General features: G+C 36.8%; 1 protein-coding gene across 1 annotated transcript; it reads left to right on the forward strand.

The window, feature by feature from the left end:
* Positions 1 to 157: 157 nt before the first annotated feature.
* On the forward strand, positions 158 to 17,164 carry wdr95 (WD40 repeat domain 95). Its single transcript, XM_026294883.1, has 30 exons — positions 158 to 359; positions 867 to 1,107; positions 2,323 to 2,376; positions 2,456 to 2,539; positions 2,666 to 2,731; positions 3,301 to 3,531; positions 4,478 to 4,554; positions 4,677 to 4,769; positions 4,844 to 4,889; positions 4,994 to 5,040; positions 5,990 to 6,107; positions 6,328 to 6,397; positions 6,833 to 7,073; positions 7,154 to 7,259; positions 7,418 to 7,569; positions 7,811 to 7,913; positions 8,064 to 8,170; positions 8,306 to 8,385; positions 8,467 to 8,521; positions 8,608 to 8,653; positions 9,127 to 9,186; positions 12,930 to 13,092; positions 13,257 to 13,352; positions 13,443 to 13,501; positions 14,221 to 14,350; positions 14,452 to 14,491; positions 14,881 to 14,969; positions 15,528 to 15,712; positions 15,839 to 15,934; positions 16,025 to 17,164. Exons 1-29 carry the CDS (start codon positions 292 to 294, stop codon positions 15,899 to 15,901), a joined length of 2,970 nt encoding a protein of 989 aa, XP_026150668.1. The 5' UTR covers positions 158 to 291; the 3' UTR covers positions 15,902 to 15,934; positions 16,025 to 17,164.
* Positions 17,165 to 17,751: the final 587 nt, after the last annotated feature.

Raw genomic sequence — 17,751 nt, forward strand, 5'->3', positions numbered from 1 at the left:
CTAAATTAATAAACTGCACTGTGTTGTTAGCTTACAGTCAGATTTACTGTGGTGACAAAATTGTTTCTGTAAGTACAGGAGCTTGTTTTCAGTTAAGGAATCTCTGTTGTCAGTCTTGGTTTCTTAGTTACCACGGGGCCACCTGCTCAGGTGTAATGTTAGAGTGAGTGTCAGGTAGACTGTTAGGTCTGTCTGATAAACGTCTGTTTGGATGTCTGACTGAGGAAATGTGCTGCACTAAAGACTGCTTGTTACATCACAACAACCTTTAAGATATACCATCTGAAAAGGATGCCACTGGGGAAGAAAGTTCGCTCTTCCTCAACTCCAGGAAGATTAGAAACCCAACATATATCCAGGTAATCTCTTATTTTGTTGCTGTCCTTCCTACCATTGTAAATTCTGTTCTTTAAATTGTAAATTCCATAGTTTTTAAGTGTATTTAAATTCAGTTCATGTTTTTTAACACTTGTGTTGTCTAGACAGGTGATAATGTGACTGTAGGTTGAGACCTTTTCCTGCTTCTATGTCGTGTATTCATGCCAGACTTATTCAGACAACGTTTACAGTTGTCATGGTGCTTGAGTTGTCATCTGTGGCAGCACTGAGTAGTTACAATGTAAGACAGGAAGTCTTGCTACCCTGGGACCATATTCTTAGCAACTTAAATTTGTTTGTAGTTTCACTGTTTGTTTTTTGTTTGTTTGTTTGTTTTTAGGTTTATAACAATGTTGCCTGCTGTGAGTTCGTTAAAGATTCAATGATTCCTTCTTATGTACTTTTAATAAAAATAATAAGCATAATAATAACAGTTTATGATAAAAACAATGTATTAACAAAAAATGGCCTCTCCCTTCTACCTCCAGCATCCTCTCTGAACTGGGGGGGATAGGGGACAGGGTGAGAAACATTTCTGGACTTGGATGTCGGGGTGAGAAAGTTGCAGATGACTTTTCAGCATCAAGACGAGTGCAGCCTGAATGGCTGGTGAGAGAGCTGCTGAAACAGAACAAGCGAAGACACACTGTCACACTTGGAGATGGGGCTCAGATAATGAGGCGACAACCCCACAGTACTGATTTGGCTCATGGACACTGCGGCCTCAAGGTGTAGTTTTCAAAACATCTATCTTATAAGTAAAATCCAAGAGTAAAAGGTTATCTATGTAAACCTATTTTTGAACAGTAAGTATTTGAGGCTCTAGGTGTCACCAAAGTGTTGCATAACTACACTTGCCAGTTCACAGGCTCTTTCAAAGTGCTTAAACTCAGTTTCAGCTCATATCTCAGCAGCAGCAGGATGAATGTGACATAATGCCAAAAATGCCATTTTAAATCAGGCTGATGATCAATTTACTCACAGCCTGACAGCACATTGTGCAGGACAATCTATCCAAGAGCTTGGGGATGGCCATGTTGGAGGCCAAAGTAAAACAAACATGGTTGCTGGGCCAACTACTTAAAAGGATTCCAGTAGATTCAAATTCAAATGCTTTCAAGCTGACAGGAGTGATAGAATGATGGAGGAGGCTGCTGCAAATGCACCAGCTGAAGTTTGTGGGCTTTAGTTTTAAATGTCAGTCACACTCTTCTGCTTAATGTAATGAGTAATGTACCATAACAGATTAGAAGGAACAGTCTCAGGCAAGTTATGCAGCTGTAATAAAGGGATTTGGAAAGCAGTCGAGGTTAGGTGAACACTTTCACTACTTCCATCGCTCTGACTGATTAAACAATTATCTCAACAATTCAGGAGATACCGCCAAGTAACCTCGACTCTAGTTACACCCTCAAGGAATTAGGCTGTTTATCCCTGTTATTTATTAATGACAGATCAAAGAGCATCATGGATCAAAGATTCGTTGCTAGGAAACCATTGCAAATTGAAGATGGGTCATTAACACAGAGAGCAGGGCCTGTTAATTGGCCCTGTGCAAGCATCTCAGAGACATGTCACAGCTGGTGGTGGCTTGTGGTGACCATTACAGACCGGGTCATTAAAACTCCAAGGTGGAGAACTAATCATGTGTGTAGCTAATTGCAGAGTGTAAAAATACATTGTTAATATCTCCTCTCTTAGCTTGATTAGCACGTGCACTGTATGAAGTGCCTGGTGAGTGGATCTGGTGGACTAAAACAAAAACATAAAATATAAACAAAAAAGTGAAAGGCTTAATTGCTGATTTCATTGTGCTTTATGCCCTTTTTCTCTCTTTCCTCTCTTTCTTATAATAATCATATAATCATATATAATAATCAAACTGCTTGGCAGTAACTGGTTTATGTCATATTATATAATAGTTTTTTTCCCCTTTTTTATAAGATTCTTGAGATGATATCACTTGAAAACCTTCAGAAAATGAAACTAGCATTTGAGGTATTGTATGAAACACATCACACTATAATCGTCCCAGAATTTTATTTCTGTAAGATTTGACTATATTTCCTTTATAAAGGACTTTGAAACGAGTGACTTGAGATGCATTGATGTGAAGAATGTTGGACAAATAGTGAAGAAGTGTTTGGGTTTGCCTAACACAGTAAGACAGTGTGACCCTCTCATATTTTCCCATCTGTGCTCTTTGTGTTTCACTTTGAAATTAAGGATAAACCTTTGCCTTTTGCTAAGTCATACTGCCTGATTCTTTTGTCCTTGAATTTCACAGAGCAATGCCCAAATTCAATGGTTATTTAAGAAGATTGATTATTCAGGCCAAGGAAGGATTTCATGGGTGAGATGAAATTCATATTTGTTTCTTATGGAGCATGCAGAGTTGTATTCATTGCTGTAGAAATTTCTTTACTTATAACACATTTTCATGCATGCTAAAACCAGGAATCTGCAATAATAAAAAGTTAGGCTGCTGTGCAACGTGACAGGGTTATTTTGGCTGCTGTAAATCAGTTAGGATTTATGAGAATGTAACTGGAACTAATTGGAAAGCAGAGATTTGGGCTAAATCACTTTTCTATTGCAAACGTTACTGTACATTCACGTATCTGTTTTGTGTTGATTCAAAGGCAAGTCTTTCCCTCTAAGTTACATTGGCTTATCTTTCCAGTGTTTTCACTAGTCAGTTAGATAGTTAGATTTTTAAAAATTGTATGTAAGAGAATTTGTGTAAAGAAGGAAGATATTTTTATTGTGTGGACACATTGTAACATTGGGGATTTATTTTTAATTAAAAGCATCTAAAAATAATTCCACAAGTCTAATCATATAACCATGATGACAATTTTATGAACATGCAGGCTAGGCTGACCATTCTGACTAGCTCTAATGAACAGTAATTTATTTCAGGGTCAGTTCTGTACACACATGCTGCAGAAGTACAAAGAGAAGGAGGAAACATCAAGACGCAGTAAGCAGGTGGCTTTCATTCTGCCTGCCATCATGACACCATTGAGTCACGGCATTCCCATTGTCAACATCCACTCCACTCATGATGGAACCATAATAACAGTGCGAGAAGATGGGTCTGTTTGCTTTTGGAGCCTTGAGCTTAAACCCCTGCAGACCAAAAACATGTTTGTATGTAGATTTTACCACAATGTGTAAAGATATGTCATTTAGTGTTTGTTACTGTCAACACATTCTATGAAAAGACCAAAACCAACAATGCATTAGTCCATCTCTCAGAATTTTCTCACTTCCCAGTTTTGTCTGTGGCACTCAGCTCCAAGCCAACTGTTTCCAACTGAAGGTACACATCTTAAAAAAAAGTTTTGTTAAAAAAAAGTAATTAGTAATTTCCTAAAACAGTTGGGAGCTGTTGCATTTATTAGGGACTATTTTTAGCAGTGGTGCATGTCAGGTTGATTGAAAATAGCTCGCAGTGTGTGTGTTCATCACAAAGAAGGATCAAGTCACCCTGTGCATGCTATGACTCAGTTGATGAGACAAATAAGAGGCTTTGATTATACAGGCAAATATTAGTAGGATATATTAATTGTTGGGTTGTTTCTTTTTATTGTATTAAATTATAGTAATGATAATAATATACAATGTCACCATGGTACTTCCTGTACATATATATTCTATATATGTATATATATATATATATACATATATATATACTCATATATACATATATATATATATATATGTATATATGAGTATATATATACATATATATACTCATATATATATATATATATATATATATATATATATATATATATATATATTCTATATATGTATTATATTCATATATATTCTATATATGTACAGGAAGTACCATATAAGGTGTTATATTTTTAAGACTGTACATTTTTAAAACAAAGAAACAAAAAAGTACAAACACAATTCACCATAGTTCTTCTCTGGCAGAACACCACAAATTGCTACATGGTTCTGCAGGATTATTATACTGTATAACATTATATCATACAGATGTTTATGTACATGCTCTATGTCCATCTCCTTTACTTGTCAGGAAGTTTGAGTTTTTATGACATGCCTTTTTTATTTATTTCAGAATGAAGGAGGAAAGTCAAAGTGGGCAAGTGATTTCACCCTGATGACAGAGTACAACAAGCTGATGATTGGAACAGGGTAATAAGAAATGGTGTAACAAAATGACTGGATTATTTATTGAGGACACTGATTACTCCTGTCAGCCACAGGTCACAGACTATGCTAAATTGTTTATTGTTTATGTCTTCATTATCTTGCAGGGACAGAGAGATCCAACTTTATGAACTTTCCACACTAGAGCCTTACTGTCAGATCAGTGCACTAGACACAGTTCCTTTGACATTACACTACAGGTGAGCAACAAAACTGCATCATTCAAATGTCCTAATAAGTCCTAAAACGTGATGGCTTGTGTTTTTCCTTATAGCTACACTGGTCCTGATAAATGCTGTATTCTTTATGGAGACACAGAGGTAGGTCTTTTTGTTGAAACAAGATCCAAATATCAGATAAATATCATTTATTAAATGCCATTTGAATATTAATGGACAAGGTTCGTTTTTGTGTTTATGTTCAGGGATGTGTGACTATCATTTTAATATCCTCTGTTGGAGATACCCTCAGGTAACTGTGCTTTAGTAAAGACCTACTACACATTTTCACTCATTAGCTGTCATACACACTGTTATTCATCAGAGGATACTATAGCAATATTACAAACACATTAGTTATTTGCTATGAAGTCAAATGTTTGGAATTATACTGAGTAACAGGATCAGTCATTGCATAGTTTTACAATGAATGCCCAATCAGGTTCAGAATCAGAATGGCTTAATGAGATGCTTACTTTACTATAATAATGCAGAGCTGCTGAATAAATTATGATTGCCTTTTTTAGTAGGGTTTTTCATACACATTTGCTGTGGATCAGATTTGGCTCTCCTGTGTAATTTTTATTTTATTTCATCTTCTTCATCATCAGATGCATCTCTGGATTATACCACATAAAATGGCATATCAGCTTTGATAGGCAGATAGCCTGCTTAGAGCAGTATAATGAAATATATTTTCATTTACATTTAGAATTACAATATCACTCATTTCATTTTTTTAAGTAGCCATCTCAATGTATTCTGCTACACATGATTTTTAGTTTTGATTTGCAAATGCATCTGAGTTGATTAATTTCCTAGGCTATAAAAAACCTTGCAAATTTGGATAATGTTTCAGTCATTGAATTGTACTCAAATTGTGGTCAGTGCCATTTTTAAACATTTCCAGAATTGTATTCTTTAGTTAAAATTGCACCTTTCAATGCAGTGTCTTTTACAGTAGAGATCATGCAGTTATTTTGTTCAGGTTACCCTAGAACAGACTGTATGGACTGATTTCCTGAAAAAGAAAATAGTTGACAGTTAAATAAGCACAACCACGTCAAATGTGATAGAAAATTATACCTTTGCTTTTTATATGTTCCCACCAATCAAAGAAATTATATGTAGTGTCATTTGTGCGACTATTTTTCAGACATTGGAACAAGTGTGGCTATACATATAAATGTTTCTTTTTATAGATTATGGAATAAATTTCCAAAGACTAAAAACATACCCAACATAGTGATTGACAATGCAGTGCTCTCTTCGAATGTGATGTTTGTCCGATGGAAGGTTCATCATGACTGGGTGACACAGGTGACATTTTACCTTTGCATGTGTATATAAACTTTCCTTATAAAAATGATCTATAAATTCAGGCAGTTGACAACTTATATCTCATATCTCTAGAAGCTGTGTAACAGTCAATATTGTTCTATGATGTGACATTTTATACCACCAAGCAAATGAAATTCAGAACTAGATGCAGATGAATCCTTAAACTGACTCAACAATTTACTCTTCTTTCTGGATTTAGGCAAAATATTTTAAAAATTTCAGAGCTGTTGTCTCCTCCTCAAATGAAGAATCTGCTTCTCTTGTTGTAGGTAATTTACACTTATTTCTTTGGCTTATTTGTGTTTTGACATATATTCCTCACAAGCATAAAACTAGCAGACAGAGAAAAATACATATTTACCTGTTCCCAAAAATAAATAAATAAATAGCACATGCTGGAAACGATGATTAAAAAAAAGTCCTTTCAGGCTGCAATGTGCAGTAATTACACCTGGTGCTGAATATGAGGCAGCCCAGGAGGAGAGCTGTGAGGAATGACTCACAGTGACTCATCTATCACGAATTCACCAATCAATGCCAGCATGTGCGTGTATATGAGGTCAACCATGTATGTGAACATGTCCACTTCCCTGCTTGGTCATTTATTCTTATAATGACCTACTCTTGTTCCAAAAGCATGTTTTGATCAATACTCATACACATGGCCTGGTAATGAAGTACTTTTGTTCTTTTGTTTTTTTGAGGCTGTTTGCTGCCTTTAACAGATGCTGAGCAGCAGCTGAAAGAGATCAAAGAGGTTTGCTATGAAGGTAAAACCAAAAGGATTCAACTGAGCTGGACTCCACAAGCGCGAGCATCATGTGACCAGACAGTTTTCACTATTTACAAAGGTGTCAAGACCTTTGACCTTAGTGAGAAGCACAGTTTGCTTGTCACTGGAGGCATGGATAAACTCATACGCATGTGGAACCCACATTTTTCTGGGTGAGGAACTTGAATTCAATGGGGCTTCTTAAAAATAGTTAACATAAAACCACATCTCCTGGTTCTGTTTTTATTTTCAGGAAACCAACTGGTATCTTAAAAGGCCACTCTGCTCCTGTTGCCTACCTCTGCATCTCCTCGGAAGACAGCCAGATCTTCTCTGTGTCCACAGACAACACTGTGAAAGTGATTCCTGACTCGTTTTTGTGTTTCACATGTGTATGATGTTGTATAATGTTGTATTTTTACAGGCGCTATACATATAAAACTGAATTGAATTGAATTGAACTGAATTGGAATTAAATGACACTTCTTTCATTGCTGTTCACCTGTTACCATTTCAGATCTGGAATATCGAAGACCAGTGTTGCCTGTTTACAGCAGACCCCAAAGCGAGCAGGATTCATGGTGACATGTCTGCGTGCATGTATTTGCCAGCTATGAAATCCCTTTTCGTTGCAGCAGACTGTATGGCTGTGCTTTCCCTGAAGATAAGGTTGGTTGTAATGCCTTTGTGCTTGAGTCATTTTAGAGTCTAATGTTCTCTAAAAATATTTTAAAAAGATTCCTCAAATGAACTCATTTAGAGGACAAATCATGACTCATTCTTGTTAGGGGATTGAACATCTGAGAGTTGCACAATAGATACAGATTTTATGTTTTTTTTTTCTTCAGAAATGAGTGCAGCTCCTTAATATTCATCTCCCTGTTATTCATTTTATCTTTTCGTCTGTAAGGCCACAGCTTTGCAGCACCCTGACTTTTTCACATAATGAGCCCGTACTCTGCTGCGGCTATAGTGAGGAGTTTCGTCAAGTTGTCAGCTGTACTGAGGGATCTGTGAGTAAAATTTATACGTTACAACACAGATGACCAGCTTCATATTTTCAATAAAAATGAATCCAGCCTGGGTGAAAACAGGAGCTGACAACAATAGCTTAATTGATGTATGTTGACTGTATAATTAACTCAAAATGATACTGGTCTCAGGTGGTGAAAGTCTGGGATTTTGACACTGGACATCAGGTTTTCGAGTTTGGTGGGGCACATGAACGATCAGCCATCACATGCATGACGTTTGACCTCAAAGGGCGGAGGTGCAGTCCATCTAGCAGCTTGTGAAATGTTACACTTTTCAAAAAATATATTTATCCACTACCACATCATATTTACTGTATTAAATCATATTTATTTAATTTCATATTTGCTACAGTATGTGCTTGTGTTTGCAGACTCATCACAGGAGGGAGAGATGGTTATTTAAAGATTTGGAACTTCAACAGTGGTCAGTGCCTAAAGACACTGAGTAAAGGTATGTGTTGTAAATTTGTGTCAACATTTTGATTCAACAAAAAACACTGCATTATGCATTAATTGTGAATCTTTCCTCTAGACAGTGATTGTCATGAGTTGTGCGACTGCATCTTTCTGCAAGTTCACAGGAATTGGTGGGTAATGATGTGATATTTGGCAAGTGTTTTTAGCTCTGCATACATTTGTTTCTACATTAACCTTGTGCACTGTATGTTTGAAGCTTTGTAATATCTGTTGGCCGGGACAGAAAGATTGACATTTACTCTGTGAGTACAAAAGCAGACACACATTCCAATAATCCCTCATTTTCCTCCATTCCTCTATCCCTCCATCATAATGCATCCCATTTGCATGTGTTTACATTTTCATTACCAGCTGAACTCCATTCTGAAACAGCAAATCACTACTAATAATTCATGCCACATATTGCCTGTTTTGAATGTCATTATAAAACTAGACAATTGAGTAAAAAAGTGTGCACATTTTTGCTGCCTCCTGAATGACACTTCTTGTTATAGTAAGCTAAATAATAATTTCTATGTACTAATATGATGTTCTACCTAGCCTGGCCAACCAGACCCACTCCTTTCTTAGTGGAAGGATGTGGAATGTGTAATTCTTTGTCTAGAATATGAAAAGAGTTAGTCTGGCTGGCCAGGCTATGTTCTACCAGCACATTTTTTGTGATCCAAAAATGTTTTAATACTGAGTTCTAAAATGTCTTCTGTTACTTTCTCAGGACATACCCGAGGATCTTCATCATGCGCAGAAGCCACAGCCTTCATGGCAGGATGATCTGGTGAGTGGAAAACTGTCTTGACAATAAGTTACAGAAAAGATGTTCAGGCAGGCCAAAATATGCAGGCAGACCAAATAAGTAGCTGAATATGCTCTGACTGAGAAGTTGTATTCTCCCTGCAACATTTATTCCAGGCAGACTAGATGACAAGCAGTAGAGACAATGGATGGATTCAAATGTGATTTTTCCATTTCTGAAAAAGCTTTCTGTGCTGAAAGTGACAAAAAGACATATTGGGTTGTTTTAAAAGGAACAGAATGCATCATCAAAAACAGATCAGGCAAATGCATAATGTCTGCTAGCTCTGTAGTTATTCAATTACCACGTTATCTATTTATAATGGCCATGGTAAAAGCAGATGTGGTTGCTAAAGTACATTTATTCATTTTTTTAAAATAAAATATTAAATAAATGTATTTGCAGCATGGTGGCTGAGTGGTTAGCACTGTTGCCTCGTAGCAAGAAGGTCGTTCTCAACCCGGCCTTTCTGTGTGGAGTTTGCATGTTCTCCCTGTGCTTGTGTGGGTTTTCTCCAGGTACTCTGGTTTCCTCCCACAGTCCAAAAACATGTATGTCAGGTTGATTGGTGACTCTAAATTGCCCATAGGAGTGAGTGTGAGTGTGTGAGGTTGTTTGTCTCTATGTGGCCCTGTGATGGACTGGTGACCTGTCCAGGGTGTACCCCTGCCTTTCACCCAAAGAGAGCTGGGATAGGCTCCAGCTGATCCCTGGGACCCTGGCTAAGGAATAAGCAGATATAGAAGATGGATAAATGTGTTTTCTTTTGTCAAAACTAAGTGCATTAATTCAAATACTGGTCTTTAGTAAATTTGAGTTAATCATGGTGCTTTAATTATTTCCATTGTATGACACTTCTGAGTCAAATATCTACTTTTTGCTGCAGTACATGTATTTGTTAGTTCCAAGCCAGTAGAAAATTAAATGATTATGCATATAATCAGCTAGTATGTAAGGTAGTTAGAACCATATTTAATGTTGCTTAAAATTTAATGCATCAGTAATCAAATGATATGATGTAAAATATAAGTAGGAAATAGTATATACGGAAATAAATATTTTAAGATCTCTAAGAACTGTTTTGGATACTGAGTGCATATACTTTTGATACTTTAAATATATTTTCTTGAAAATCCTGTATGTTCACCTGAGAAACTATTTACCTGCGAAGTTTTTATAGTATGGGTTTGTTACTTTTGCTTTAGGAAAGTATCTGCCTACTTTCACCATTTATAAGATAAAGACAAAATGCATCTTAATCTGCACATCTATTGTTTATACACCTGCTTATGTCTGTTTTTCATGCAACATTGTGTATTTGCTCCTAACTGTCACAAGCTCATCGTTGTACATTAGTAGGAGTGCTCCACCAGTTCTGCCAATGCTTTACTTTGTCACTGTTGTACCTACAGGGCAGTGAAGATAAAGCTTCCCAGCTAGATTTGTGTTCATATTACACAGACACATGGAGTACACTGTAGTCTGGCTGGAAAGTAACAAAGCAACTCTCTGCCCCGTCCCTACCCTACTGTGCAGCATCGCTGCATCAACATTTTTAACTCAAGCAGCGAGATACCCTGTCCCCCATTTGCCTTTTATTCTTGCTCTTACCTTGTTTCATATCATTTACCATAAATCTCTCCCTGTGCCTATATAAGTTAATTTATAGATGGTAAATAAATTATAATTGGTTTTATTATTAGAGTTCACCCATGCACACTACTGTCAATGTCCTCAGGTCACAAAGCTTTTCCCTATGCAGCCAAGCTTTGACTTGTTAGAATACCTGTAGTTCCTGAGAGTGGTGCTTTCAGATAAATGCTAACATTAAAATGTTCATAATGGCAAAGCAAACGTGTTGATGTTCAGCTGGTGTAATGTACACCATCCAAGTTTGGCATGTTTTTGTGGTTATGCTTGCTAATTAGCACTTAAAGGAAACTAGAGTTGTAATATAATTCATGTAATTAGTTTTCACTTGGTGAAATTATTTAGGTATTTGTCAAATTAACATTTGGACCCAGTGTGACATTCAAATGTCATGGCAGGCCATCAAATAGTTGTTAGGATTTCTAAAACATTTGTATGTAGTTCTGTGTGCAATATACCATAAATAATACTCCTTTACAAACTCTACATTTAATGCATAGATAAAAATTATTAATCCCCAAAGGGAAATTTAAGTAATAATGTAATAGCCATTACCGATAAAAACACTTCATTTTAGTGTAAAATTGTAAAGTGCTGTAATTAAAGCAGTCTTTTGCTTTTAAAGTGAATCAGTTCGCAGTAATGCCCCACAAAAGAATACAGTCATTTAATTTTACCTGTACAATGTGTTCAGGTTCCTCCTGACAGCAGGACACAGTTCTGAGCTGTACAAGGAAAAATTAATACTCACTAACACTGTATGATCCATTGGAGGAGGTGATGCTCAGTCCCCTGCCATCTCTCTCATTATGGCTGGTGGTTACACTCATCCCCACAGAGGCCCATTAGCAGAGTAGAAAGATTGTATTACAGTGACCAGTAAGAAAAGTGACCCCTTTGCTAATCTTCAAGGCCCTCTCTAAATTGTTTTTCATTAATGGCCTGCTGCAGAAAGATCAATGACTTGTTCTATATATATATGGCTCTCTGTCACTTATCCACTCAGCCTCGGGTTCACTGTGAATTTTTCTGTTCCTCCAGATGGGCAGCCTTGTGTCGCATCTCATTAAAATTTCAAAACATGGCCCAGTTCATCTAGCATTTGGCTTTGGCATGGATATAATTTAAGTTCAAAAATGCCATCTGCTTTTTCTGATTTGGTTCATGGCGTGTACAGTTTCTTGCTGACAGCATCCCTCCAAGCAAATATTCCTGTGGAGTTCAGTGAGAAATAAGCACATAAAGAACAGGATGACTCATTGTGTATCAGTGTGAAGTACAGCAGCAGGAGTAATGTTTGACTTGTTTGCTTGCTCTGGGGTTCGACACCAAGTCAGTTGTTGATCCAAAATGTTTGACACACTTGGCCTGACTGCTGCAAACAAAATATAGACTTCAGTGAAAACTTTTTACTGGATAAATGGCCTAAAGTGGGTGATTTTGAAACATTTTTCCTACTAGTTGTTAAATGACTCTCCAGAGCTCTTCAGAAACACATTTCCATGAACAAAATAAACCGGCAGGTGACCATTCATTTACTGAGTGAACCTCTTAATCATTTCTCAGTTGATGAGGTCAAAGAATTAGTTTGACATTTTGAAACGTATGCTTCTTTGCTTTGTGGCTGAAAGTCAAATGAGATCTTTTTTTTTTTGTATGGACTAAAGAAAATAAAAATAAAGTTAATTACATTAAGAGGTGCTATTCAGGTGCCTCTCTTTGTTATCTACCTTTCTACCTTCTACCTTCTACCTTGTATCTTTATCTACTGCTGGCTGTAGCTTCATATTTACTGCAGAGAAATAAAAGTGGTTAACACCTAAATAAGCTTTTTTCCTCAATAATACCAAAAACCTATTCTTTTAGGGTTGCGTATGATCTGTACCTTTAGAACCACATGAAAGCGAGGCTACACAAACCCTCTTTCCATGCAATAATTATAGTTTGAAAATAGTAATATGCTCTCTACTTTTATGTGCAAAGACATGGAATCTTCATGTTAATGGCAATAAACATAATGTCATCTTGGTTTGTTGAAAGGCATACTATTGCTGAATGGTCTGTATTTCTTTCAGAAAAATGGTCATAAGGAGGCCATTCTTTGTGTGGCGCATTGTCCCCCATCGCTCCTAGCCACCGCCAGTTATGATGGAGAGATAATAGTGTGGAACGTGGTTTCAGGATGTATACAGTCTCGTTTTGTCAGCCCTCTTCCCCCTGAATACCAAAATGTGGAAGGTGATTTTGGAGCTTCAATGTGAATGACGAGTAGAAATGGAGAATAGCATAGAATGTCTTTGTTGTCATTGAAACAATACAACTACATTTATACTGTAGTCAAGAAGATCTCCTGTGAACAGAACAGGGCATTTAATATATGTGTGTTGCTTTCTGTTACACAGATCTGGACACAAGTGTTCCAAGCATCATTTTCCTGAAGAACTCTAAGTTACTGCAGTTTTCCTCAGCTACAGCTCTCCTGTCATCTGGCACAATGGGTCAGTTTAAATGACAAGATACAATTACACTTCACAATCTTCCACAGTGTCTTTCAGTATAGTGTTAGTTTTCTATTTTCTCTTTTAAAGGTTGCATAAATCTTTGGAACGTGCTCAGTGGAGGAAAGTTTGTGAGCAGCTTCCAAGCTGTAAGATATTTCAACTGACACTTTTCTTAATGTTCACTGTTAGATACCAAGGAATAAAAACTGTTTTCTTTTTGTGTCTCCAAATCACTGATTTAAGAATAAGATCATTTTAGTGTTCAGTTTCTTTGCTTAGCTCTAGTTTTTAAATAACTTGGAGGTATTTTCCTTGCAGCTATGCAATGCAAAGCAGGGCTCCTTAATTTTGGGAGGTGGTTGAAAATGGGGGCATACGGAAGAGTTGTGCCCAAACCTGCCTCCTACAGAAGCAGAAATATTTTAAGGCTGTATAACACAAAAATGTTAAAAGACACAAAAAAATCTAAATCAGTTTTTTTTTTTTTTTTTTTTTACTTTAGCCCCAGGTGTATTTTGTTACCTAGCAACAATGGTCTCAGTTTTAAGGTGCTCTTTTTTACAAGTACTTTAATCTCTTCATGATTAGTTTCCAGACTTTTGTGCTTTTTGTATTATATTATATATCTGATCATTTGGGGAGGATTATTATCGGAAGAAATGTATTAAATCTGTCTGCAGGGAAGGTACAATTTAGCCACCACATGAGAGATAGCTTTGATATTTGTGTCTCATTTTGTCCTTGTTATTCTGTTACTTTAGGCAGAAGAGAGTCATTACCCAAACATTAATACATGTTGTCTTGTAGTACTATGTCCATGTAGTGACTTGTATGTTCTTGTAATGTTTTTGCTTTAATTTTACAGTCTAGATTTCAAGAAAAGATTACAAAACTGTCGAAAACAGACAAGGATACATTACTGTATGCTGCTGACCGAATTGGTTACATCTATGTTTACAACATCGAGATGTTTGCACTTGAAAAATCACCAAGAGGTTTCTGCTTTTTTAATTAGACACACATTGAAACTGTGATGAGGTATCAAAGGACGCTAACATGAGAGTGCTGTGTTTGCTTTTATTGTTTTTTTATTCAGTTGAAAACTTCTGGCGTGCCCACACCAGCAGAGTTACTGGGTATGTGACATAAAGACAGCACACCTTTCTACCAGCACAGATTCCTCTTGCCGTGAGTTTAAAACTACAGCAGTCAAAGAGCAGGTAGATTTAATTCGGGTCATGAACTTTTAGTTTGTTGTATGTTTAAAACTCCCTGGGAGTCCAGTCATAGGGGAACCAATAATTTTTAGTGTAGGGTGTTGATGGTAGCAGAAACAGTATAACTTCCTCCTGCTGTAGCAGACAAACAAAGTGTGGAAGAGACTGTGTCTGGGAACATCTTAAACAGACGATCAGTATAGGTGAGATGCGGCCTGGGGTGCATCTGCCATCAGATGGATGATTTAGAGTGTTCTGCCAGAAAAGCCTTCTCTCATTTCATCGCTTGTCTTCTTATTCTGGTGCAGCCTGCAGATTGTTGACAATGATCAAATGGTGCTTACCTCGTCAACTGACTACACTGTACGCCTTTGGAGTGCACATGGTGAATTCATAGGTGGGTGTCATTTTGCACCTGTCAATCCCGTGATTCGCCTAAGGGCGAAATGCTGTTATTTATAAGAATGTTCATTTCAGTGTAATGGCACACATGGCTGAATTAACCCACAAGGGGATCCTGGAGTAAAAATGAGCTGTTGGACCGTTATGATTTCCCCTTCATCACACTCTGTTCAATGTGTAAGTGTACTTGTCAAGGATAGTGCACCCTGCAAGCTGCGTGGTCATATAATTTTGCCTAGAAAGCCTGGACACCACCAGCTTTATTAGGGTGCAGCATTACCTGAGCACAGATTTAACATGTCAGTTACTTTTTGTTTATTACACAAATGCATTTAGGAATGTGCACAATGTAAATACAGTATTTCATAATTTCTATAAATATTTATAGAGCGTATAACATAATTTAGATAGCATAAAATGACAATAATTCACAAACGTTTCAACAATTTTGGATACCTTTTTTGAATATTGGTTAATATGAGGATAATTCTATAATACATACTTTGCAATTCAACAAAACATTAAAACCGAGAATTTTGATCTTTATCCACAGGGACCTTTGGGCAGTCTGACATCTGGAACATCCACATTTCCTCTTCCTGGAAGCATCCTGCTGTCCCTTATGAGGTTCTAATTGATCCACTGAGTATGCCAGAGCATGAAATTCTGAATGTAAAAACACACGTTTCTGGTGCTCCCAACCCCAATCAGACTGAGCCAGATAGAAGGGAACTGCAGGTGAGCTGCATTATTTTACAAATGACTACCTCAGCGGTGTAAGGTATTCTCTCTTTGTCTCCCTTTCCAAATACTGAACTGAACTGAACTTTGCCTGCTCCTCTTGCGGCATAATTGCGGTGTAAGATGCACAGTAATCTGAGAACTCTTCCAACATCCATCAATGCCACAGACACTGTGGAAGATTAAAAGCACATTTTACCCAGAGGAACACAACGCTGGGTGAGTTATAAGCATTACAGCAGCAAACACTACTGTACATATGCAAGTCAGATTTATATTTAGATCGAGTGTGTCTTTTTTCCATTTTAGACTTTGTCACAAAAGTGTCTGGCATACTAGCAATCTATTGAAGCTCTGCACTCTGAAAGACTTTGATACTGTGGAACCATCAAATGCCAGGATAAGACCTGACCTCTCCTTCTCTAGTATTGATCCTCCCATAAGCAGCACTAAAGCTCTGGCATCTACCGAATAAGATTAAACTGTATTGATTACATTTGGGAAACTGGGTCATTGCATTATCCAATGACTATAAACAAACAAGTAAAATCAGGCACAACTGTATTTCTGGAAAACAGCATCTGTGAGTTGAGGCACCAGATGAATGAAAATGTGAAAATGCATGATTATAACATTAAAATGTGTGTTAATGATGAAGATTAAGAAATCTGAAGTTTTTCAGTGCTTTTACACAAACTTCAGACTGTTCTCATTTGCATTTTGAAAACAGTAAAAAAGTATGAGGTGAAGTAAAAGTGGAACTTGTTACCTTTTGACTACAGCAGCAGTGATGACTCTAACAATTATGACTTCTGACTGTGAAGCATATTTTTCTCAGTATTCCTGAAGCTTAAATGAACCAGTGAGTGGGTTTATGCAAAATGCACTAATTTCTAAGTCAGTAGAATGAAATAGCTCATCGATATCCTTATCTTAACCTATCCAAATATTTAATCTAAGCCTACCATTGTTTATACAGATACTCGACTTCCTACTAGACCCTAAGTACTTATGGATCACATGATATGTTAAAGGGGTTGCATGGAGTGATAGGAGGGGAAATTATCACCTGATTCTGCAGAGATTCATCTTGGTTTTTTAGACATTTATAGCATCTTTTAATTTATTTATTTTGTCATTACTGGCTTACAACTTTCTGTTTTGGTTTACTTTTATGGCTGTCAGTGTTTTCCCATGGCAGGCAGATGTTTCTAGGCAAATGCTATAAAAAGCAGCAGTACACTACTGCAGGGTAAACTGAAAACAGAGTTAGTGACTAGTTGGTGCTGGTGAACACTGTGGAGCATTTACAGCAGTAGCTAAAGATATTACCCTCAGAGAACAAAACACATCCTGAAGGAGAGTAAACACTGGCCTCTAGCAAGATCATCATATCAGCTGAAAAGGTGATAATGTGTTTATACTGTGTTTACACCTTGTTTCAGCTGCTCCATAGTGACCAAAACACTCAGTTATTGCAGGTGTAAATGTAGATGTTTTTTCCCCATGTATTCATTATTTTGTTGTCTTTTTTTGTGGAAACGCTAACTGATTTGCTTGCATAGTTTGAAACATACTTTAATGTATTGCCCTTGTTTGAGCTGTTGTCTAGCTAATCATTTTCATGGTTTTGACAAAGTTATTATTATTAGTAGCAGTTTGCCACAGTAAACACCACCTATTTAAAGCACATGAGGTGTAATATTTTACAACATGTGACAATGTTGAACAGAGACATTTAGGTGAATATTTTAGGTCTGAACTGAGACATGAGTAGAGAGGAGTGGAGACAGTCATGTTTGTGCAAGGAAAATAAAGTATGAGATAAAATAACATAATGAGTGAATGAGACATATTGTACAATGAGTACATACAAATGAATTTTGAATTGTCCAAATAAATTGAAACCATGGTATTTTCAGTTTGTTAGGCCATGATTAATAGAAATTAGTAGAAAAACGTGCAATTGTCATTCTTTGTACAAACAGTGTAGCACTGACCCTCTTTCTCTTACTGGGAAGATATGAGGTTGTGCA

Source organism: Mastacembelus armatus, chromosome 13, assembly GCF_900324485.2.
Source record: "Mastacembelus armatus chromosome 13, fMasArm1.2, whole genome shotgun sequence".
NCBI classification, from domain to species: Eukaryota; Metazoa; Chordata; class Actinopteri; order Synbranchiformes; family Mastacembelidae; genus Mastacembelus; species Mastacembelus armatus.

What these genes read in the sequence shown, in the direction of transcription:
- wdr95 (XM_026294883.1), top strand. Translation starts at nt 292, where the DNA reads ATGCCACTGGGGAAGAAAGTTCGCTCTTCCTCAACTCCAGGAAGATTA. An exon ending in ATCATGACTGGGTGACACAG is followed by an intron (nt 6,108 to 6,327) that starts GTGACATTTTAC and finishes TTCTGGATTTAG; the next exon opens with GCAAAATATTTTAAAAATTT. An exon ending in TGCACATGGTGAATTCATAG is followed by an intron (nt 14,970 to 15,527) that starts GTGGGTGTCATT and finishes CTTTATCCACAG; the next exon opens with GGACCTTTGGGCAGTCTGAC.